The following is a 26,136-nucleotide window of genomic DNA, read 5'->3' on the forward strand; positions in this document are numbered from 1 at the left end:
TCAGTTTAGTATCAGTATAGTTATTTAACAGTAAGTGAACATTGAGTAGTGGAGCTGTAGCTTCCAATCTCAAGTTCCAGGGTTCAATCCTGATCTAGGGTCAGGGTTGTAACTCATGACTCTTTCAACTCGACCCCCTAAGCCTAAAGTGAGACTTAAAGTGAGTTTATAACCATGTTAAATTATAAAGTACATCCATCCTATAATTTGCGACTTACTCGCTGTTGGATGCATATGAAAAAAATACCACTTGAAATTAGAAGAAATGCATCCTCCAAATCACATACCTGCCCATGAAGTTCTACAACAGCGTCATTCACAGGCAATTTAAGCTTCATCTTCCTATAGAGGGGGTACTTCTCATAGTAGGATACAAGCTCAGACAAACTTTCAAACTGAGCAGTACCAATAACAAACAGTCTGCCTTCCGCTTTGATACGACAATGCTTAATCTTTCCCTCCGCTCTGAAAGTTTAGAGATAAACGCCACAGAACTTGTCAAGTATTTGTTTGAAAAGTAATAATTTTGACACAAATGTGCAAGTTTTATATCTTTTGAATATTGTATTAATCAGGGACGGATCCAGCATTATAGATTAGGGGGGGGGGGGCTAAATATTTCATAAATGATAAAAACGATCCCGACAGGTTGCAGAAATATAAAAATAGTCATTATTTTATTTTAAAAAGTTAAATTTTAGGGGGCTAAAGCCTGTTTATCCCCCGCCTAAATCCGCGCCTGTTAATATATCTTTATAAAGCAATATCAAATATTTGAATATTATTTAAATATGTTTAAACAGTTATTTTCAGGTGTTATCGGTTACATGCAGTGGATTGCATATAACAAAAAACTGGAGCCGCCCATAAGTCCATGGGGATAAATACATTTTTTTAGATAACAATTTTTAGCATACTAATATTAACCTGAATGAGATGGCATATGAATCATTGGTATCAAATCGTTTGCGAACTAAGAAGGCACCATCTTTTTGTATACGTTTTAACATATTCTCTGCTTCATGTCTGGTTAATCGGTTATGAAACCATCTAGAAAAAAAAAAGCAAATATTATAGTAATTACTTTTATTTGAATGTAAAGTCATATGGAAAACTTCATCAAAATCATTCAGTCCAAGTTTGTATCTCCACTTTTTGGTTCCTATAACCAAGAGGCCAATGCAGTGATTAACACTGGGGTAATCCACTACTATTTCTGAAAAGATGAACTGGGTTCTCAAGTGCACTCAAGCAAGATGTGTACACTCAACCTCTAATTTTAAGGCCATAAGGCCAAATAAAAAAATTCACTTGTTAATCGCCAACCTCTGAATAAATTTCAGGGCTGGGATAATCAAATGTTACAATTTTATCATAATTTTTGGTTGTTTTTTGGTAATTTGTTAAAAATTAAAAATAAAACAGGCAGCTTGAAAATTGTGATGCTTAACAAGTTTATGTTTGTTTTGCCTAAGAACTACGGCTGAGGAATGCCTCGAACCTCTGCCTGCATTTTGGTTTGCAGTACTCCGGCTCTTTCACTGCTTGGTCACTTGACTCAAACAGTCACAACAATAAATTCAAGGTAGAATAACACCACACACACATACAGTTTGTTGAACACATAATCTATTCCATACGCCAATCTTGCTTGGTGTGATTAATAATTTACGCAAGAAATATCGTAAAACCAAGAAAAGAAGCCTATCTCGAAATGAAGTCCCCTCTTTGGTCTGTAAAAGTAATCTCGATGGGCTTGTTTTCGAGATAGAATTTCAAAAGAACAAATTGATTTAATGCCAGATAACTTAAAGCAGATATATTATATGATCGAGTTTATATCGTACATTCATTTTACAGTTTAATATGGTATTTTGATCACAAATATGTAACATTGGCAAGTAATGTTTTAGTAGAAATTCACAAAATTTACAGCATTCATTTCAAAAAGAAGCCCTCCTCTTTAGTTTGCAAAAGAAATCTTGAAAGGAAGTCCATCTTGAAAAAATTCCCACCCATGCATACTGAAAAGGGCAGGGCTTTTTTCGAGGTTTTACGGTATGGATAGAATACAAAAGAACAACACAGGGTGCATCAGCCACCTGTATACCTGGTGACAGGTGCTGCTTTTGTACATTTTGCATACTTATTTTTATTATATATTTAATTACATTATTAAGATTCAAACGCACTCATGTCATTCAACTGCCAATATACACAACAAAGTTAGTAAATACTAAGAATGTGCCATGAATGATCAAATAAGTACTGCAGCAAACAATGCATCATTTCTTGTTTTTAATATTATATCTACATCATATTACCCGTCCAATGGACTGGCACAAAAATCGGCCAAACATGGTATTTCAATAAGTAAAGACCATGCCTGATTGGATTGGATCGAGGTAACCTCTCTGTGACCTGATTGACAAAAATTACATAGCTGAATGGTTAAATGGGAAATAAATAGTTCCGCAGCTCGAAAAGGGTTAGTATTGGTCATGTGGCTTATAGCGTAGAGGACTATGTTTTGAGTTATCATATAGATGATTTATTAGTAGTTTTAACATACTATTACAACAATTAGAAGTCGTGAAAAATGTCAAAATGTTGAACTGCAAGACACATTTAAATTCCAACAATTTTTTTCTACATAAGCAGTGCAGTACTTCTTTGATCATTCATGTTAGTTAGAGAAATACAAAACTATTATTTGTGTTATAATAATACATAAATTGTTAACACACAAAATAATAAACAAACATGCAATGTCAAAGACAAAAAACAAGATCATGTTGTTAAAACACAAAAATATCATGCTTACTCTTTTTCTGGAAAATTAATCCTAAAAATTATAACTGAACTCAAGATAGTTAAATAACAAATAAAAATAGTTGTATGAAAGAAAAAGCCAATTTCTATGCTTGTAAATATTAAATATTGTTATGTTCAGAAATAAAATGCAACATGAATTGTGGTATATTTTTCCAATAAGTAGAGTAAAATGAATTTATAAGAAATAAAGGCAGTAATGTTAAGAATGGTGACAATGTATAGCAATGATCATCACTTTTCTGCATTTGATTTTATAAATAAAAACAAATTGTTTTAAATTTTTTTTTCTGTTGTTTGTGGGAAGAATAACAATATTATAGATTTTTTGAGAAAGCAAGACAATAATTCTTGGATTCTATTTTAACTAAAGCAATTTTGATAAAGTATTCAAATATTTTTGTTTATTTCTAAGGACTGAAATTTACTATTAAAGACTATTTTTTGGCCTATTTATAAAAAATAATTAATTAATAATTTTGATGAATTTTGTTTTGTCCAAACTTACACTTCTTTTTCGTGATGTTGGTGTTTAAGTTGGGGAACAGATTCAGTTAGTGAAATCGTCATGCCATTACGAGCCTTCAAAGTATGTTTTCGATAATGAGTTACAAGCTCATAGAGGTTTGAAAACATCGATGACTCAGTCACTACATATTTAATCTCTTGGCCTAAATGTTTCTTCTTGATGTGTATATGGTTAACCTTTGACCTACACCTGTAACAGAAGAATGAATGAAACACCCATGCAAAACAAATAAAAACATGATGTTAATGTGACAGATGACAAGCAGGCACACTACAGGCGACATGGTGCAGTGTCAACTCAATACCCATGCTACTTCACTTACTCTTTGTTTTCGTGACTCGGGGGTTGTGGGACCGACTCTCCTAATAATAATTCCAGATCCCGACTGCGTAATGGAAATTGTCGATAGTGGTTTATGAGGCTAAATAGACTATCAAATAATAGGTTTTCAATCAGGTAATACTTTGATATACCCCGTTCCAGTTTGGACTTGATTCGGCAATGGTTTGGTTTGTTTAGCGCCCTTAGTGAAAGATGGAGAAAACAGAAACACATCAATTATAGAAGGCATACACACAATTCAACTAAATATTTTCTAAAACCTGATGTAAAAATTTAGGCTTTTATTCAAATGCAACAGCATAAAGCTTGATTTCGATTTATTTCTGCCTTATACTGGGTGACCTCTTTAGTACACTGTTCACCAGAAAGCCCAATAGTGAACATTCACATCGAGACGGTAAATTAACAGAACGCGACGATTGTATAAAGTCTTTCATCCTGTTCGGTAAGCCTCCTCCTAGGCCATATACCCTGTACAAGCAGACTTGGCTATTGGGCATGTTTGAGAAGGCTAGTATTATGTTGGCAAAGTTCAAAAGGATGAACTAAAAAGAAAAATTTAAGCCTACTATGTATGTATTCGCTTCGAACTGATCGATCATTTTTTATTCTTGAAAGTTTCAAAATTACATTATAAATTGTGCTATGTCTTGTTGTCAGACCGAATGTTAAATCGACCAATACAGTCATGATAATTAACGGAATGGTGTATACCTGGCTTATACGCATGCACAGATTACTCTTTTTTATAAATTACCGTCTCGATGCGATCCCATATTTATTCCGAATGTATATAATAATATAATGTACCAAGTTCTTTATTGTGCTTACATGCAATGTATGTATACAGCACCAATGGCTTTACATCCCATCCAAAGGATTAGGCAATGAGAGTAAAGCATCTTGCTTATTTACATGCAATATAGCACAGACCCATGCGTCTCACATGCTAGTCCGATATCCCTTATGCCATAAGTATTTAATTCACTTCTAATATTTTCTTATACAATACACTGATCAATGGCATGGTAAAACATCTATATACATCTTTTTAAATTTGCTAGTAATGGCTAGAAATGGATAATGGGTGGGATTATACCTAAGGACCGAAAAGGAAGGCTATATCATCAAAATTAGCAGGAATTTTATTTATTGTTCATACATACGCCAATGGAGTGTGCAATTTGTTTAAATCGTTTATGATGAAATTTAAAACCCTTGGAGCGTATTCTAGGCATGTGCCTACTTGCTGCCTATCCTAGGTCTGTAATTCCAGTTTCAAAAAGGTCTGATTTATGTCGTATTCTGAGATGCAAACTGCATACTCAGATCTGAAAATTATAGTGGACTTATATCGGAGTGCTTCATTTTGCATGAAAATTGACCAAAAGTTGGGCTTATACTCGAGGGTGAACTTGTACCGTTGGTACTTGAATCAACCAAGCGTCTCAAGTCTGAATGAGTTGGTTTGATTCAGGCATGGGATTTTATTCATGTACAATTAAAAACTTTTATTACTTACCAAAATGATAACGAGTAGTCTCCTTTAAAGGTGTCGCTTTCTCGTACCAGGAATGTTCCATCTCCCTTTTGATACTCTGTTAGTAATTTATCAGCTACTGCTCTTGGTTGCATCCCTTCATGTTTGTCTAATTTACCATGAAACCATGCTTCTGAAAAATGCAGCTCATCAATAGAAATTGTCTATATATATAAAAAAATAAACCATTTATATCAAGATTACATTAAAGATGTATTGTCCCCCAAAATCATGAAAAATAAAGATTTTTAAAATCGGACTTTGAATAGGCCATTTTGCAGTTTTAATGAAGTTGTTCACTTTCATAAGAAAAAAAACGGGGGAAAAAAATTATTTCACCTATAAAAAGACAAAATAAACAGTTAAATTACCCAAAAACTCATTGTCTTCCAGACAATTTGACCATTTTTTGCTTTAAATTACATTTTTCTCAGGTAAATAAATTTTTTTCAGACTCAATTTTTTGTGAGAGTGAATAACTATTATGTGACATTAAAATAACATATTCAACAAAAAAATATTTTTTTAGGGGGACAATATATCTTTAAATAGATCAAATGTTCTCGTCAGCAGTTTGCGTACAAACAATATGTAGAAAAGCTTACATTTTCTTCATTTACAATTTACTTTTTTTACATTAATACATATGAGATCTTACGCAAAAAAAAAAAATTAGAATAAACAATCACAATAGGTGATCTGCTCGATAGAATTAGTGGATAGCCTAATAAATAAAGATACTTGACAGAAACAATAGGTTATATGAAGTAACCTACTAGTAAATTTGTGAAGTCAATAAAAATGTTTCATTTTTTTATTTTTTAGCAGCTATATATAGCAGCAGCTTAATTGTATTACAAATAGCATTATAATTTGATATTAAAATGTAATGACCTCAAGTGTACTGCTAGTATCATCTTCATCGTCTTGGGTGGCTTGTGACTCATGTTCTTCAGAGTAAAACATCTTGGTTTCAGTTAGAACAAAATAGTGAGGTGTCCACTCCTGCCATTTATGAAATTAAAATTTATTTCAACATTTTTGGGGGAAAAATTAGTATTTAACATTTTAGTAGGTCAAATGGTGGAGCAGTTAAGTCAGGTGCACTGTACTCAAAGAGTAAACAATATCGGTATGGGCTTGAGGACGACTTGCTCCTAGATCTGGTGGTGGAACATGTAGATAGTTTGCCTTAATAAAGAACCCAGTTCATGTTCATCATTCGAGATGAGTAGGGGTTTACCTTGATGATCAGGTTCACGAATAGCACCTGCATCAGGGAGATTTACCTATCTGATAGGAAAGTGACAAATTTACTATTTGTAAACCTTGGCCAGCCATGCCTATAGACTTAATCAGTGGTGGCGCCACGGGTACTTTTTGTCAGGGAATCTAATATACAGTAAAAATCGTTCGCGTTCACTTCGTAGTTTCAGCGCATAGAAAACCGCGACGTTCCATTGACCGTGAGAGTACGTCAGAGGGCTATTATGCACTTTATATGCAAATGCATTCATTATTGCCAGCGATCTAACTACTAAATAATAGCTAGGTACGCACTTGTCTGGCAGTATCCCTTTGTACGAAGAACCGTTCAAAGTTGGGTCCAGACGCGTGATATCATGTTCCATCCAGGGTCCAAAATGTGTACTGTAGTTATTTTCCAGGCGAAGTTTACCGACGGTTACGTCGTGTACTGTGTGTCGACGTACGCTACACTACAGCAAAAACGAATTATGTTAATTGTTCGTATGTTCACCAATATTTTAATTTACAAGTAACCTTCTGTACCGTGGGGCACCTAAAATAAATATTTCATAAATTACTAAACAAAAAAACATGCCATTTTCGCTTAGCCAACATCTTATTATAGCTAAGTTATTAAATTTTCAATGTCCTGTATGTCATGAACTTATCACCACTCGAAGTCCAGATGGTACGCATGCATACATACACTTGGGAGGTATAAGCTTATTTCCCCGACTGAAAAGGGTCTATGCTTGCGGACGCACCCCTCCCCCCAAATAAAGGCAAAACGGACCACATTTTTAAGCCTCTAGGCCTGTTTCCAAAGTATAAGATGCAATTTTTTGAAGACCTGCAGCTCTAGTTCATAAAGCTGGTCATATTTCGAAGTACAATAAGTGCATTTTCAGGGACCTAACAGTTCTATTTTTCAAAAATTTCTTAATTCAGTCACAACCATGATAGGGACTTATATATTTTGTTTCATGTTTTGAAGTATAATAAGTCCAATTTCCGGGACCTCCAACTCTATTTTTCTAAATTTTCTTAGCTCCAACCCAACCACGGCTGTCTGGTTCTGTAGACTTGTAATCTTACAGATCATGCCCAAGGCACGCATTTACAATTTCTGCAACCCCAGACAGCAACCAGCCTACACCTCTGCGATACACAATATAGGCCTACCTCTTCGCCTGTGGGTACGTTTTACGTTCGCGTATATTAATTTTTCTATGCTACAATTTACCCGATAAATATAGGCATAGGCCTATTTTGAACTTTTATTTTTTAAATTGAAAAATGTGGATTGAAACAGTCATCGCGCATCGTTTTTTTGCACGCAGTATTTTATTTATGCATTATAAAAAATGGAAAATGTGGCTACCCTAAATCTGATTAAAATGACCTCAAATGACACTAGAACGCGTTGCTTACGGGGGAATTCTCCCTGGACCCCCACCGGGGCCCTTGGTGATGCTTGCATAGCCCCCCTCGTCAGGGAATGTAGCCCCCGCGTCGGGAAGATCCTGGCACCACCGCTGGAATAAAATAAATGAAAGTATTGTCCCAATGTAGTTTTAACTCATCTTGGGTGGCCAGCCAGGTTTTAAGCCCATGATGAAGCCAATGAATGGCAATCCTTTAATTAAGACCATTGCAATAATTATAAATGTATGCCCAAGACCATCAGCACTGTGGTCTTGGATTCTAAGCCTTTTCTGGGCAGGATGCCAATGTTACCGCATGATGCGAGCACATAACTGTGCTGCACATTCAAATAAATATCCACGAAATCACAAAAACTCTCTTACCTAAGATTCAGGTATACCTGTCCATGGGAGTAAATTCATAAAATGTATGTACTTTAAATTGTGCGGCTTCTATCAATTTTTCTTTTTATTCATACATATTTGGATAATTATTAAATTTCTTTTTTTAAAATGTGTGTTTCAGCATTCTAGTATAGGCTACAATGTAAAACAATCAAATTGTGTATTTCAATGCTTCTTTTTGCCACTTACCATATCTGCTGGATCCTGAAGCAACAAAATACCATTTTTAAGTGTGTTACTTATATCAAGGTCAGCAACTGAAAATAACCAAAAAAAATACAGTGAGTTGATCAGTTACAACCAAAAAAACATAGGAAGTGAGTCAAATGTACTAAACATTGTCTGTGATGGAACTCTCAATTATGTATTCTATACAAGTATATAGTTGATTGGTTTATTATGCATCACAATCGAAAATTTAGGTTTAAAAAAATGATTGCCCTGTCAGTGTCACTATCGAAAGCCAACCTGTGAATGCGCTATTTCTAATGACATCTTAGCCTTCAACATTCAATATGAAACGGCAAATTAACTGAATATAAGTCTACAATGTAAATGATATAGATATTATAATAAATGCTTTGTCTTTGTAGAATAGAGAAACAGTCCCATCGGCTGAAAGATGAAATGGTCTATTTGAGTGAGTGGCTGCTTAAGACAGTGGAATCGTAATCCATTGCCATATTAATATCGGCAAGGGTTCGAGGATTACTCGCTCCATAGTTCTGGTGGTAGAACGAGTCTTTTCCGATAAGGACTATAAACCATAGGTCCAATGTACTCTGGCTCAAGTGCACTTTAAAGAGCCTAGTACATCTTTCGAGACGAGTAGGGGTTACCCCGGTGTACTAGTATACACACAGCCACTGTCACAGACAGACAGTTATCATAACTCATCAATCCCTTGTCAGAATATGCTGTTTAGGGTCACCCTCTATAAATAAGGTGAAATAAAAAATTTAAAAAATCACTCTACTTGGCTCATGAAAAATATTCTCTCCAATCCAATCATAGACATTTATTATTTGCACACTATTTTAAAAACATATTTTTCATTATTGTATGGGACGAGATTTGGCTTAAATTAGTTGGAATTGGATTGTTGATAGATAACTTACCATCAGTACTAACTGGTACTGTGAATGTTTCAGTGCCTTGATCTGGAATCTTCTTGTGTTTGAGAATGATTTTACCTTTTAATTGATTGGGAGAAGGAAGAATATTTGCATCTCTATCAATTGGCTGGGTCAATAATAAACCTGAAAAACACATTAACATGATGAAATAATTTTTTTAATAATAAAATATAGGAACATAAAAAATATATAAGACAAGACACTTTATATTGGGGTTGGATGAATTTAGATTTGTTCTACTTTTTGAATGCACTGATGAATGACCTTAGCATGGCAAGGCATGTCTTTCAATTATTAAATATTGATTCAATGTATTTCTTACTTCCAAACACCTCTTGGAATGTACTTGCCATGTTCCGCTGCTGTGCTAGACCACAATGGTTTTCAATAGACAAAATAAGTGGATAGCTAATATAGAAAAAAAAGACAACAAAAAGTCAAACATATGTTTATGTGTTAGTAAAAATGATTATTTGTAGAAAATAAAATGTAGATGAATTTAGACTTCCCTAATTAATAAAAATTAAAGTTAACCTTCATTTCAAAGGTTCAATGCATTACTACATACAATAAGAACATTTCAAAATATAATACGTTCCAACACTTATATAGTAAGTGGTATTCAAAGGTCATGGCTTGAAATTAACATAAACCATTCAAAATAAAGTGTCTCTTTGTAAAAACATTATCTCTCATTTAATTAGGGCACATGATCAATTACTCTAATGAAGTAAAGGACTTGTTTTGCATGATTTTTTTTGTCATGACAAGTTTAATCTATCTTCTAGTTCTAGGATATTTTAAAAAAATATCTTGAGCAACACCTTTTTATTTTTTTTGGTAGGATAGGAAAGACAGATGCCTTTTTCACAAGTCTGTTACAGCAAGTTCTCATATGAGAGCTTCTAAGTGCTGGAGAACAGAGCAGTAAAAATGATTTCTCTGTTTCATCATCCTTTTTTTGTTATCTTACAGTAGGTGCTATATAACACTACCATTATTATTATATCAATGTTTATCTCAATGTATTTTCAATTTGTACTTCTATGCATTAATAAATAAAAAAAAATTGATAAATAAATGTCTTGAATTGAATAGAGAATGAAACTGGTGAAATCTTATTGTATATAAAATAAATTCATTAAGTTTAATAATCGTTTTTTTTACAGGTAGTTTTCTGTAAAATAAGAAGTGAGTGCAGAATCTGGTTTCTCACTCTTGGTTATCATTATTAACCAAATAAATATTATTATTGTCATTATATATTATTATACGGTATTATCTTGCCAGCATGTTTACTCTCAATGAGCCAGCAAATAAATTGAGCAATTGCCTTTGTTTATTTAAGAGAATAATGACTATATGAATAAATACTGTGAATGATTGCACATTTTTTCAAGCACAAATTTGTACAGTGGCAGGCCTACTGCATGAATACAGTAAATATGCAAACTCGAGCAATAGTTGTATGTATGGAATGGCCTATAACAATTAGCAGTCTAGAAATATAACTACTACTTCATCTACCCAAATAGATTAGCAACAGTTTGAATTAAAAAATTTCCTTTATTATCAAGGCAATCTAACAAGAGGATGCAGAGCTCCGGCGGATCAAAGAGTTGCAACATGATCAGTTCTACATCCCCTAAACGCTTGACTGATTTTCGATTGGCCAATTGGCTTCCTCAAATAGATAGCGTGCTGGAGAATAGGTAGATAGTACAGTGCTGTAACCGTAACTATGAATTTTCCGCAGTCAATCATAAGATCAAAGTACTGTTACGAGTTCCTATCTTGGCAAGTTGTGTTCAGCATCCTGTTGTTAGATTGCCATGATTAGCAAGTTACATGGCTACAACTTTTTTATTGTTCATTTTATACAGCCAAAAAAAAACACTTACTCTGAAACAATCCAAGCATGTTCCTTGATTGCGATAAGAACATCTAAAAAGCGTATCTTAGTGGTCAGTGTATGACCATGATATACAATGGGAAGTCCATCAGGCCCATCCCAACAGTCCACTGAAATATACAAATATTAAGACTAATTATGATTTCCTTACTTTTTTCTTTTCGGTTATCACAAAATTGTGCAATCCTCTATAAAATACTGTTTATGTTTACTATCACCATGGAAATTGAAAAAGAAAATACATTAAAAAACATATGGAAAGGAATTTAGTGCCAGCGGAATGGTTCAATTCGCGTTCTATTTCTGAATTGATAAGCTAGCTGCAATCCAATGGAAAATGACTGAAAAAAAAGACAATGCTGTGGGTATCAGGGACTGGATCTCAATGGAGATACTGTACAACTAAACAAAAAGAATAGAAAAATATATATATAAGGAGACACCATCAGGACCAAACAAAGTGTCCACTTAATATAATAGGTGTTGGATGTAGTATGAAAACATGCAATGCCCCTTGTTTGTTTCATGGGAAAGTGTCCAAAAAGATGTTGTCTCTAAGGAGACGTTCTACTGTAGTTTTAAAATATCCATGAAAAGGGTTCCTGTGCTTTTCACAGACTAAGGGCCTGTTCAGACCCATGGCGTTAGACCGTTTTAGCGTACGACGCTAAAAGAATGTGTGTCTGAACAGTTGGGGATTAGCGTACAACGCGTTGTACAACGGTTGTAACGTTGTAGTGGAAAACGGTTGATAGTACCGTTTTAGCGTACAACGCTACTGTAAGTCAACGTTGTATCCAATCAGAACGTTTCCTGTTATGACGCGAAACAAGGTTTGACCTAGGCTGACATCTTGTATCGTCAATGTGTGAGAGATGGATTTCAACAACAAAACGGCCAGAATAAATAATGCCTAACTTAACTAGGCTACAAATACAACTGTTAAAAAAAACTAGGCTACAAACTACATGTATCAATTGATTACCATTATATTTTCTAACAAATGAAATAAATAAATGCACCTTGTATTTAAACATAGTGACTACGATCCTGTCCCCTTTTAGGCCTAGCTAAGAGCCATTCACGCATTTCATTCAAGCTAAAAACTAGCGTGGTGGGACATCAAGTCACTCATTCATATATACAAGGCAGACTAGACTGGACAAGTTTAATGCTGAAAACCCCCTAACTCCTAAAAAATTCAGTAAACAAACAAGGGGAGCTGTGTCATTTTTATTAGCAAGTTAAGGGTTTTTTTTTAACTGACTGGTCTGGACTAATCACAATCAATTTTTTCCACCCACATGGTTAACACAATCTCCATCTTTCATCATTAGGAGGCCTGCTTTATTTTCGTAACACAAGAGCCTGGGGAAAATGTTTTTTTTACTACAAAATAAAACAATAGAAACAGAAATTTGGCTTTACTATATTTTTCTTAAATAAATGCTGAGGTATGTTTTATTTACGGCAAATTTTGTCATAATTGTAGGGCTGAGATCTAGGCCTATATACAATGACGCACTTCCGTTGTAACGATAATCGTACGCTATGGGTCTGAACACCTCAATTTTTTCTCTGCGGTTTGTAATGTGACCTTGCTAGTAACGTTGTACGCTAAAACGGTCTAACGCCATGGGTCTGAACATAGCCTTAGAGTAGAATTGTGTTGACTACGCATGGCATTCAGATAACTTACACTCTAAACATCTGCATCCCATCCTTAGACACCTGACATAAGCTTCACAAGTAGATTCACTAGAGAACTGGTCACCTGTTAAATACCTTCATTCAAAAACAATATTATTAACACATATCACTAAAGATTTTTTTTATTTGTTATTTTATTTATTATTTATAATATTTTATTATTATTATTTAACACACTCAATAATTCTCTATTTTCATAAATCATGTACGGTACAAAAGACATTGTTTCCCATGTATCATCGTCATGGTAACATCAATAACATTAAATTTGCTATTGATACAGTAGTTTGGAAGATTGCTCTATTTAAAAAATAAGAATAATATTGCTTTTGTTTTTCTAAACTCATGCTTCAGATACTGTATATGCAATTTTCCTGCTGACATCAATCTCTATTGGTGTAATATAAGATAGGAATTTGTTGTTGATTAAAAAGATTTAAAAACAGTAGATAGGTGACCTGTTCTGTTAGTTGCTTATGTTTGCTACTTATTTTTTATTGGTTCATAATTTATTTATCTATTAATTTTGATTGGTCAATTCATTTTCCATCTCAAGTCAGAATGTATAAATATGATTTTATACAGATAAAACATTGAATCATAATAACATTATAGCCTTACATTTGCCTGTTTTATATTATAATATATTAAACTTAAATATTAGTGGAATGTCTTGTAGATAGGTGGGTTAGGTAAATATACACATAACCAAGGAAAGAGCAGCATTACATATATATGTAGGATAATCTTGAGCTATTTCACACGACCTGAGACTATTTTCACATCTTTACTGTAGGCTCATTTAGTTATTACTAGACGGTGTATATAAGTTTCAATATAATACTAATATTACTAATAAAACTAATAATTCAATATGAAACTTACGTATTATGAGAAGATGCAATCCAGTAATGTGACATTGGTTGATCCATGTTATCTGTTATCTTGTCGTGTTGCTCATCCCATAGACTATTTGAATTGGAATACAAGTAGTCAAGAAACTAGAAAAGAAAGAAATTACACAATTGATTATTATAAAAATGATGTCTAATGTCTGTTAATTTGTTAAAATATTGGTTTTAAAGGTTTGAATGTAAAGCAAGATCTGTGGTTACAGTGTGATTTCTGAGTCAGTTTTAGCTTGAATCCAGAATCCATTCTAAATTTCAATTTCTTTTTTATGAATCTAAATGATGTACTGCAAACATTTAATTACTTTAATACTTTGTTATATAATAGCTTCATTATATAATATCTCCCTTACACATCTGACCAATGATATATTTGTGACCAATCTGTTCGAAGTCTCTATTTGAACACTTCACACACTTGCATAAGAACCGAATAATTACGAGAGTGCAAAGGAGGTACTCTCTGCATAAATTGTTCCAATTTCTGCAAACTTTGACTTATAAAAATAAACCAATAATTAACTGATAAACTGCCTGCGTGGAGACAGGATTTAACCAATTACGCTTGAGAAAAATTATCTCATTCAAATCGGATAAATGCGATAAGTTTTAACCTTTGACCTGAAGGACAAATTATTGCATTGTGATTGGGCACTTGGTTGTTCGGTATGACTGATCATGTGCACTTCATTCTTTAATTGAGACCCAATTTAAATTAACAGATAATTTTTGTTTTGCCTGCGGAAACATGGCCTTACATATACGTACGCAAGTTCACGCAAAGTTTACCATAACTAACATTTACTACAAACATACCTCTCCAGTTGTGAAATATGGATCCTGATCTTGGGACATCCTACTTGGATTTTCAAGAAATGACCTCATGTGTTGTCGTACCACAGCTGGGTGATTTGCCAATGCATCCTAAAATATATATTTTTACTGTTATAATACAAGCATTTTTACTATAATTATAGAAGCTATTAGGGTATTTCTCTGCTAATCTCATAGTAAACAGTTTATTTCATTTGTTGAATTACTCTTTTTTTATTGAAATAAATATAAATGAAAAGTACCCACTTTCCTTATCATTTGTGTGGGAATGTAAAACCACTACTACGCTAACTATAATTATATTCAGGCTTGTAATTGAGTACAAATTGGCTGTTAGAATTTTGCTACATTTCTTAGAAAACTGTCATCTATAACACTTGAAGCTATATTACCTTTTGCTCCATAGCCAGAAACTTGATAAACTCTGTAACTGTTACTCGCTTCCTGTGAAAAAAAAAGCAAACACACAAATTTACATAATAGTCACAGATTGTGCTAACTTTGAATAATTGACACAGTAGTTTCATTGGTGAATTTCTGCATATTTTGTGTGTATATTGCAATTTAACAGTCAATCAATTATGACAGATACTGTAGTGTATAAAATGATGTGATACATTACACTGCATACTAATAGCCAAAATACAAGGAGACAATTTACAATTAGCCATAAATTGTTGTTTTATAAACATCCTATTTGTGTGTTTATTTTTAACCAGCAAAGGTAATCAAGTATCATTTAAATGCTAAAATTGTGGTACACAAATTTAAAAATAAACATAATAAAAATAACTACTATAGCAGTGGGTATGAAAAGAAACATCATAGACTCAAAAACAAATTATAAATATGGCCAAAAACTAAATTTGTTGGCCAAGCAAATCATCAACTAATGAAGAGGATGTATTTTGTTTTTATTTTAGCAAAATAAACTAATACTGGGCCAAAATCTAAAATAAGAGGGTGCTATAGACTAAAATGTCCAATTTTAAACAGTCAACCCTATAGGTTGGTTTGATTTGATTTTGGAACAAAAATTGAGCAGAAATGCAGTCAATACAAATTAAATTTAAATCTATTTTTGGAATACATGGTTTATTCGGCGCTACACAGCAGAAACAGACCCCAAGAGGTAGTGCATTCCAAAGGAAAGATGGGGAATTTGCCAAGTTTATTGAAGGGTGAGTTTATCAGTGGATGGATGGATGGACCCTGGACCTTTGGATTGGTAGCCACGCATCATAACCATCAATCCACCATTCCACAACTCCACTCCATAATCACACTAGCTTCAAAAATTAGTCTGAAGCAATTCATACAAATAATACTTACTCCCCATCAGTGTATAATTCATTGAATCTTTCAGATATCTGTAAACAAATGAATAGAAAATAATAATATAATAAGTATAAATAAAAAAGTATATACTGTGAAACAATTGTTCAATATAAAGGTAATAAGTCCAAAAAAAAAAAATATACTTGTAAATGTCAACCTGTTTTTTATTAAATTTTTTCCTCTTAAAGTACTATATTATAATAGGTCATTGAAATTGGTACCATTTTGAAATAAACTGACATTGACATTTTAAACATGAAGAAGTGAATCACAACATACACTTTCAACTTCAAGAAAACCATTTAATGCAATATTATTGTTCTTACGTAATTTGTCAATTAAAAATTAAAAACAGAGGCGGTTCGAAAATCAGGGGGTGGTGACGCTTAACAAGTGTATTTTTTTTTGTCTAATGTATTAATAATATAAACATATTTGTTGTATTATATATTTATAATATATTAATAATAATTATTATAATTATATTATTATTTTAGCTATTTTTACCAAACTGTTAATTTGCACATAGGATGAATAAAATAAGAAAGAAAGAATAAAATGTACAAGACCCAAATAAAGTATCTATCTTCTATCTAAATCAATTTTATAAAACAGCAAATAGAATGCTGTTTATAATACTATTAGCTTAAAACTATAACCCATATTTTGTAAGGCCGGTTAAATTTCCATAAATTGGTCATTGTTCCCAATATCTAATCTACTTAGTATCTCACTTAGATTGTTCATTTTAATGAAACATAAACTAACATTATTGGCTAGTCTGCCTATAACACACAGTTCAAGGTTTAACTATATGAAAACCATATCATCTTTCAAGTATCCACAGTATATATATTCAACTGAAAACAACATAGATTATTCTATTTATGCAATGAAAAGTCATTTAACAATTAAATTTATTTGATTGGTAAATTGAAATTATCACAGTATCACATGCCGTGCATTATTTTGATCTATACTCACGATTACGAGGTAATTGATATGTGTTGCATGTATTGGTAATACCAGGGAGGTATACCTTCCTGTTATTACACATTGCAGATTCAGGTTTTTGTCAAGATTTTGACAATTTTGTGCAAAGCTAGGCTAGTGAATGATACGCATTAAAAATCAACCTATAACGTGTTGTCTATAATGGCTCTACTCAACAGCCAATATCTTAGCTCTGTATTTCTATTATGAGACGAGGGCCTCACCTTTGACATTTATGTGTTTTGTATTCGTGGAATGGATATAATATTCTCATTCATTGAAGTCATAAAAATATTAATTGGTATTAATAATATATTGATATGGGAATTTATTATCAGAGAAGACTTGTTCTGCTAATCGCACCATCAAACCAAAGTGGCTATGGTTTATGGCGCCCCTAGTACTACTTACTACTAATCTTTAACTATTAAAATAAAATCATTACAGCATATTTTTACCTCTGGTTGGTCTATCAAATTGTGATAAAGTTCAGCAAACTGCTCAAATCCTAACTCTCCTCTCTTCCAATGATCAACATTCTATTAAAAAAAAACCCATATAGACTTACAGTAAGTATGGATTTAAAGCAATACAGTACTTCATCCTAGTTTTCAAAATCAAACAAATTATACTATCAGTACTTTTCTTAAAATAATTTGTTTTATATAATGAGTGGAACCATTTTATTATAATGGATGTTCATACAGTGCCCGCCTACAAGTCCGTACAAACAAACATATTTTTTCTAAAGTGTCTTTTTCAAACTAGAGAAACCACCTCTCCAACCAGCAATCATGGCTATGGGCTTGTATCAGTACTGTACATACAAAATATCACACTATAGGTAATAATGGCGATATTTCATTGATATCAATTTTATTTTTTATTACAGGCAGCACAATTCAAACCATAGTCAACTCCCTTGGAGAATATTTAATGATCCAGCTATGATAGTAATGAAGCATTAATGTACACTTCTACTTAAAAGTACATTTCCTATTTCTTTTAACCCAAGAAAGCTTTCAAGAACTTTCGTTCCCCCATGTGCCTAATCTTGAAACCATAACACATTAATAGATGATTGTTTTCTGTCAACAGTTATTTTTTATATTATTTTATTTGAATAAATATGGTAATGGCATTCTGGTGCATTTCATTTCCCAAGTAACTTGTTTATCAGTGTGTGATTATTACTTCAAATTCAGAAACATGATCAATTATGCATGTTAAATACGTTTAAATACTCACATTAAAACATTCTTTTAATTTGGTGGTATTCATTTTCAAGTTTATTTTTGGAAGGAATGACTTAAGATCTTTCAGTGAAACTCTGCAAAGAAAACAAAATGTAATAAAATTGTAATTAAATGATATAAAATACAGTGCCAAGAAGGAAAAGAGAATAATCTCTGTATTGAACCACAGGGTTGTCAAAGGCCTCTGTGAAAAGTGGTCAGGTTCGTTTGAAACCTTACCAACCATACTGGTGGTTACCCACGACAAATATATTTAAAGCTACTTGAGTGACTACAAGGCGCTTGCTGAATGTCACATTTTAGATGGTTTAATCAATATGCTATTGATATAGCACAAAACAATCTATCATCATCATCCATTTCATGTTTACAATATCTTTTCAATTATGTGAAATATTTTGTGATCATGAATTCAATATAATAAGACTACATAAAAATTCAGGATTTTATTAGTTTATTTTACTATCACTAATATATAATTTTCTGAAAATTAAAAATGACAATATTTAATTCTCATTGTTCAAATTAAAGCAAAACCACAACTCTACGGTGCATTAAAATAGTATAGTTGTCAACATTTCAGTTCAGAGACACTATCTTTTACAAACAAAAAATGAATACAGAAAATATTATTATATAACCAATACCTGTACATAATTCCATCACTTTTTTAAATTTATTTATCTTATATTAGTTATATTAGGCTTAGGCTTCAAATTTGTTATTACTGATTGACTTTATCAATTGTCAATTGTAAAAATATCTTTTTACATATGACTTGGGCAAACTATAAAACTACAGTAAATATGATATGTTTCTGTCACTACATTTGCCTTAAGTATGGATTCAAAAGATAACAGATCAATCCCATCAAAATGCTGAATTTTACCCTAGGCAAATGCCCAGGCCTTACTTCTACATTCATTGGTCAATTTTGTATGATTGCACTACAGAGACAATAAATGATCTCAATTATAAATAGCAGTGTGTAAGTATACTGCAAGTTAAAACAGTAACACAACTGCAAATCTGTTCCCAAAGGATTGCAAACAATCTCATTTTCTCATAGAAACTAAAGCACAAGAATATTATTTCACAAAACACACATGGTACACATATACAGTATTTTGTGTCTGAACCTAGGCTGCGGTGAGCATTGAATAGTTGCCTCACATCTGGGATTTATAACGCTAGCAGAAGAGGGCAAATTAACTAACGCTAATCTGTAACGTGTCATTGATTTTTACCTTTGGTCAAACACCAACTATTGAAATGAATCGACTTTATACGCATGGACCGGGAGATGAACGTACAGTAATAATGATGAAACTTTGGTTTTAATCGCAATACATTTGAATTGTTGATCATTGTTTCTGGATATGACTTTTAATACAACAAATTACCGTACCGTTTGCATTAGCTAAGAAGACTCTCTCAACATACCCTAGATCTTATACTTTGCTGTTACGATGTCTCAGTAATGCAAGTTTACAACCAGCTAGTAAAAACTTTAAAGTACAATCAATAGAATGATTCATGCTTAGTCACCTATGTCTATAAAACACAAGCCACCTGTGAGTGTTTTTCACAGGTGGCCATTTTCAATGTTTTGGGTGACCATACAAAATGTCTATCTATATTTTTATATTTTCTTAGAAAATAAATACATACTACTTTAAAAATAGGTCAGCAACATAAGTATTTTTTAACCAGGATGTGTATGTTTAGGTTTCAAAATGAATTACTGTTGTGTTGCTAAGGCTTGGTTTCCTGCCACTTGGTTTGCTGCTGATCTATGTATTGTAATTAAAAGTTTAAAAATTATCTCCCCTTTGTATTTATGTTATTAAAGGCCTACAGAATTATGTTATTTTATTTTCAAGGCCTATTACTTGTTGTTTGAGCTGGGAAAAGACTAGTGCAACCCACATGGACACTGCATTTGATGATTAGTGTATGGCACTACAATTAAAGTCATACAACAGTCAAACTTTATAAATCAGTTTATGTATACTATACTAGAGTTTTAAAAATTGTCAAAATTGATCATTTTATTTTTTCATTGATCGATGTTGTTAATTCTTCACTAACAAGCACTAAACAAAATAAGTTTAATACAATAAATTGTTATAAAAAATAACATTACAGCTTTATTGGATCAGGATATAAGAATGTAAATTAGATATTAATAACTACAGTATAGTATATATTGAAGGAAATAAAGAAAGTTACTGCAATACATTTATTTTCAATTAAAAAAAGAATAAGATTTTTTGTCATAAGTACAAGGCCTGGGGTTTACTAATTTTATTCCAAGTTTTCTCAGGTTCTGAAAAATTACCATAAGTTAACTTATGATAGATAAAAACTAGATTTGAACTCATAACAAGGACTAAGTTAAAGTAAAATGAACGTCGTAATATGTGTGCCCATGTTTTTGTATCCAGAAATGCTATAGAAAGTTTACATTTAATCCACTATGAGGCATTATTCATTGAAAAATATTTGTTCATAAAAATGTGAGTAATCTACTGGTTAGAAGATTGCAGAAATTTAATGTACTATAAGCTACCCCATGACCTGAAGTGTGTGTATAGTGCTGAATTTGGTCTATTGTTGTCATTATGATACAGGAATAAGGATTGCGACTGATATACCTATACCACCAGTCGAACACATCAATACTAATTGCTTGTATTTATGGTATGCAACATTTTACCAAAAGATAAATAAAGGAGATACAACTAATAGATGTCTGTCTATCTGCTAGTCTAGAGTAACTCATTTTTTTTCTTCTGGATAAGGTTACAGAATTGCTCCCAACGATAAAAGAGTTCTTGCTAAAAGCCTGTGCAGTAATTAAATTTTAAGTATTTGTACCTTAAGTTGAAGGACACTAAATAAAAACATAATTATGAAATGAGTAGCTAGTAAAAGGAATATCTACATTATCTGAATAATTATACTGTTGTTAACAATTCCTTGGAAAATTCATCAAGTATGTTAACACTTTGGATTAATCAGTATAAGTGTTGAAAAGGTCAACCATTTGTAAATTACCTTCACAATACCATCTTCTTATCTTCTACAATCTATTAAACATTGTTTTCCTTTTGCTTTCTAATTTCATATTCGTATAAATTTATAATAATTTTTACCAAATGTATTTATAAGTACATTACACTACTAACAGTTTAATTGGGTGGTCCTTATTTTGGCCCTCCTCTTCTCTCAATCACCATTATTTTTTATTCTATTCAATTGTTTAATTAAAGGAATACCATTTTGCCGCGACTCTTAAATGTTGAAATAATACAGATATTATGGCGTATTTTGAAAATAATGATTAAATAAAAAATAGGAATGTAATGTATTTGAGTTTGGGTTTAAGAAAGAATCTTAAACCGCATGAATGTATGATATTAATATGGACAAAAATCATACTTTTCTAATTCTACCAAATTAAAATAATATGATCACATGGTTTCTATGCTATGTTCTATGAATGTGTTCTACCAGGAGTGTCATTTTGAGCCCAATCTTTGTGGGTTTAAAGTCAGGGCTAGCCTAGACTATGCAGCAGATTTCTTCCATGAAATAGTGTAATTATTATCAAATACATTTTATATTGCAAGACACTCAACTGGTTTGTGTGGTGGAATTGTATCCAGTTGTATTAAGATTTCCCCCATCATTTCAAAATGACACTTTTGGTTTGTTACTAAAATGGCCTGAAAATCAAAGTAATTTGTGAAGAGATACAGTAGTTAAAACTCAGTTCAAGTATAAATACTGTAAATGTAAACTACTACTTTAGATCCAATTTAAGAATAATGTATGTATTCTTCAGAAAATGATCTTGATTTTATTAATATCATCAAGTTTTTCACCATGGCCTGTACTATCGAAAAGATTATCATGGTTTATGCAGAGGTAGCAGTGATGATGACAGTGCAGGTAGAGTACTGGTAACCTTGATATCAATGATGATGGTGACCATATCAGTGTTCATTTCTTATCATAATTGTGATGTTGATGATGGGTTGGTGGTAACTGTGATATCAGTGGTAGTCACGATTATGATGGTGGTGACTGTGATATCAGTGGTAGTGGTGATTGTGATGGTGGTGACTGTGATATCAGTGGTAGTGGCGATTGTGATGGTGGTGACTGTGATATCAGTGGTAGTGGCGATTGTGATGGTGGTGACTGTGATATCAGTGGTAGTGGTGATTGTGATGGTGGGGACTGTGATATCAGTGGTAGTGGTGATTGTGATGGTGGTGACTGTGATATCAGTGGTAGTGGCGATTGTGATGGTGGTGACTGTGATGATATCAGTAATGGTTTGTTATAGGTGATGGTGGATGTTGATGATGGTGGGTAGTAGTAATGATAGTGGATGATGGAGGTAAATTTGATATCAGTGGTAGTGGCGATTGTGATAGTGGGTTGGTGGTGACTGTGTATCAGTGGTAGTGGCGATTGTGATAGTGGGTTGGTGGTGACTGTGTATCAGTGGTAGTGGCGATTGTGATAGTGGGTTGGTGGTGACTGTGTATCAGTGGTAGTGGTGATTGTGATGGTGGTGACTGTAATGATATCAATGATGGCTTGTTATAAGGTGAAAGGTAGTAATGATGATAGTGGATGGCAGTGAATATGATATCAGTCATCAGTCAGTAGACCATATCAGTGGTGGTTTGACTTTTATAATGATGATGGTAGATGGTGGTGATTGGGTAGTGTGATATCAGTGGTAGTGGTGAATATGGTTGTGCAATGATGGTGACCAATTGGTGGTAAGATGGAAATGATGGTGGAGGTGTGACAATATATATATATAAGAAGATAATAAAGTAGATGGACGAGGAAGTTTGAGCAAGATATAAACAATTCTTATGTAAGAGAAAATGGTTTGAGATTTAAGGCAGTCATTTCTGACACTTAAACACCTTACTTTTTCTGTTGGATTTTTGTCTTTCTGAAAATAAAATAATACAATCACAATTATAACATTTGTTTGTGTCCAAAACCAGCAGGGCCAGTTAAAATTAAATGATGGCCAATAAAAAATTATTAACCGCTGCCAAAAACACCAAACCTAATTTTTTTTAATAAAAAGGGAAGTGACATTAAAAATGATCTCTATGCTACTTCAAGTAAATTGTGATTAGTAAATGTATAGTATTCAAGCCTAATGCAGCACCACCCTTGCAGGCAAAAGGGTGGAGCCAGAACAGAACAGCTAAGCTATTAATAACAAAATATAGGGCAAGAAGGTTTACACAGGTCAATAGACAGGCTGACCATCACTGTTAATTTTCAGTCTTGGCTTCTTGTCAAAATAAACCAATAGCTAACATATTTGCACGGCCATTCTTCTTCACTGTACAGTATTTGTTCTAACATTTCAGTCATACAGATATATACTTTTTCCTAGTTATAATTTGTCACTACATTTGAACCTCTCGTAAGCGGCCAATTTTCCTGGTCCTGAGGGTGAACGCTTACGGGAGTCATGTATTATGGCTATGCACAGTATTTTTCGCACCGGGCCTTTAAATTCTCCAGCTAATTGTATTTTATTGTTTATGATCAGGTGGTTTATTATTATTTATGATTTTCAGACAAATTTTAAAAGCTTTTTCATATAAAAATAGTCGGTCAAATTCTATGTAGTTTTCTCATCTCATCTTAAAAACACATGAATGTTCTTCACAGAAATGTTTTTAAAACCACTTCGAAATAAAGCATAAAGCACAATACATATCCAAATTGTATTTTTGTTGTCAATATCAATATGAATTTTTTTGCGGGAGGTAAAAATCAAATTTTTAGTAAAAAAAAGTGGCAGCGGCCTCTTACAGGTCAAGGTGGCACGGGAGGTACTAAATGCATTAATTAGATAGGAAGAACAAACAGGCTTTTCAAAGTGCGGCCGTTAATGGGTAGCCCTTACGGGAGATGGTCGCTTATTGAAGTTTCAACTGTATAATAAATTCCCAATATCTTGGTTTAAAAAAAATATTATGCACATCTGCACATATGTTGCCGAGCATAAAAATAGATCATCTACATTGACGAATACAGATCTAGTTACAAATGAAAATTAAATAGAAATGTGGAATAAAGAAAGCAACACAGATACCATTCTTGCTAATTTATGGTCGAGATTATGTTTAAACATTAAAGATTGAAAAGGCATCTTAAAACTCATAAACCACATATGGAACCAGTGTTGCATGTGTTTATAATGACACACGCACATATATACTGCAGCATACAATGACCACATCATACACATTATTGATGTGGTGAAAAATAACACCATTTTCATAAGACAATATTTTACATTAGGGAGGTGTTTTATGAGACATAAAGAACTCTTTGAAATTACTGGGGAAAAGACAAAACTTTGATTTTTACTGTCTATTCAATAGAAATATTTGAAAATATAGATTTACATCAAAGAGATTATCTTATAGACAAATGTGAAAACAAACTGGGAAACAGATTTCTTTTAAATGTTTTGTTTCTGATTTTGCTACTTTGATTGTCTGTTGTAACCACAGTATATTTCATGTATTAGTTAAAGAGCTAATACACTCTTTAGGATTGTTGAAATAAACAAATAAAAATTATATAACATAAAAATTAAATATTAAATAAAATAAATATTAGAAAAAGTAAAAACCTATTTAGTTTATATAGTAAATTTAATAAAAACTGTCAGAATAAATTGTGTTGACAAAGTATTTTATTTTTTTGTTTTTCTTGTCTAACAACGATGAAGCGTACTGATGATTTGTTTCCTATGTATCTTCTTCAGTCCAAAGGACGCTCCACACAAAACACAATAATGTAATATATTCGAAAGAAAATTAAAACATTTATATACACACAAATTATACAAAACAACAATAACCCATAGTGGGGTATGAAAATGGAAAATAAAAACATAGGTGCTAAAATCTGGTGCTCAATTTCAATTACTGGACAAAAGGACAGTAACATCAATGCAAAATCATAATACATCACATTTGTCACATAATATTAGGTTAATATCTATCGTGCAAACTCAGCCTATAGACATAAGGAAAGATGAAGAGGAGTTTTGAATTCCACTTACGTGTCACTTCGCATCTTGCCCATATCAAAGAATTCTTTATAAAGCCATCTAGAAAAAAATATACACAAAGATGAGAACAACAATGTATAAATGAAGCAATTGAGCGAAATACTTGGCAAAATGCAGAGAGCAAAGAAGGGCATGATATTTAATATTTTAGCACATATTGAAGACTATATAGTATACGGAAAACTCAACATTTTAATAAATGTCACAAATATATCAATTTTTCTGAAAATCAATATAGTCTGTTGGTATAGATTGGTAGGACGATAATTTGAAAATTGTGGACGTTACCATGGCAACAAACAAACATAATAAATAAAGCAAGTAATACACCTGGAATGATGTGAAATTTAAATGCATCAAGTTAACTCTTTATGTGGCAAATCAAAAATTAAGTCTGAATTTTTTGTGTCTATTGTAACTACTGTATGACTATATTTTGTAAACGTTTTATATGGGTCGAACCTCTTATTCTTAGTGTTTCTCCATTTTAAAGGAGAGTAACCAAAAAATATTATTATTATTATTATTAAGTGCATTTGCTTTTAGTAAAACATTTGAAAGATACAAGGATAAATGTAGGGAGTT

The 26,136-nt window shown here is 32.5% G+C and overlaps 1 protein-coding gene across 2 annotated transcripts in view; it reads right to left on the bottom strand.

Moving 5' to 3' along the window:
- The window catches only part of LOC144850804 (1-phosphatidylinositol 4,5-bisphosphate phosphodiesterase gamma-1-like), a 48,177-nt gene that overhangs the window by 15,013 nt on the left and 7,028 nt on the right, over nt 1–26,136 (bottom strand). Inside the window, exons 4-20 of one of the 2 annotated variants that reach the window (XM_078708252.1) lie at nt 25,543–25,590; nt 18,403–18,484; nt 17,613–17,693; nt 16,156–16,193; nt 15,216–15,267; nt 14,806–14,913; nt 13,964–14,079; nt 13,068–13,153; nt 11,358–11,478; nt 9,779–9,864; nt 9,439–9,579; nt 8,510–8,577; nt 6,138–6,248; nt 5,226–5,407; nt 3,341–3,550; nt 928–1,050; nt 288–465 (exon numbers count right to left, since the gene is read on the bottom strand). In XM_078708252.1, the coding sequence (XP_078564378.1) occupies nt 288–465; nt 928–1,050; nt 3,341–3,550; nt 5,226–5,407; nt 6,138–6,248; nt 8,510–8,577; nt 9,439–9,579; nt 9,779–9,864; nt 11,358–11,478; nt 13,068–13,153; nt 13,964–14,079; nt 14,806–14,913; nt 15,216–15,267; nt 16,156–16,193; nt 17,613–17,693; nt 18,403–18,484; nt 25,543–25,590 (1,831 nt within the window). Of the gene's footprint in view, nt 1–287; nt 466–927; nt 1,051–3,340; nt 3,551–3,683; nt 3,885–5,225; nt 5,408–6,137; nt 6,249–8,509; nt 8,578–9,438; nt 9,580–9,778; nt 9,865–11,357; nt 11,479–13,067; nt 13,154–13,963; nt 14,080–14,805; nt 14,914–15,215; nt 15,268–16,155; nt 16,194–17,612; nt 17,694–18,402; nt 18,485–25,542; nt 25,591–26,136 lie in introns of both variants that reach the window. The other variant, XM_078708253.1, reaches the window with a different exon arrangement.

Source organism: Antedon bifida, chromosome 8 (genome assembly GCF_963402885.1).
Source record: "Antedon bifida chromosome 8, ecAntBifi1.1, whole genome shotgun sequence".
Taxonomy (NCBI): domain Eukaryota; kingdom Metazoa; phylum Echinodermata; class Crinoidea; order Comatulida; family Antedonidae; genus Antedon; species Antedon bifida.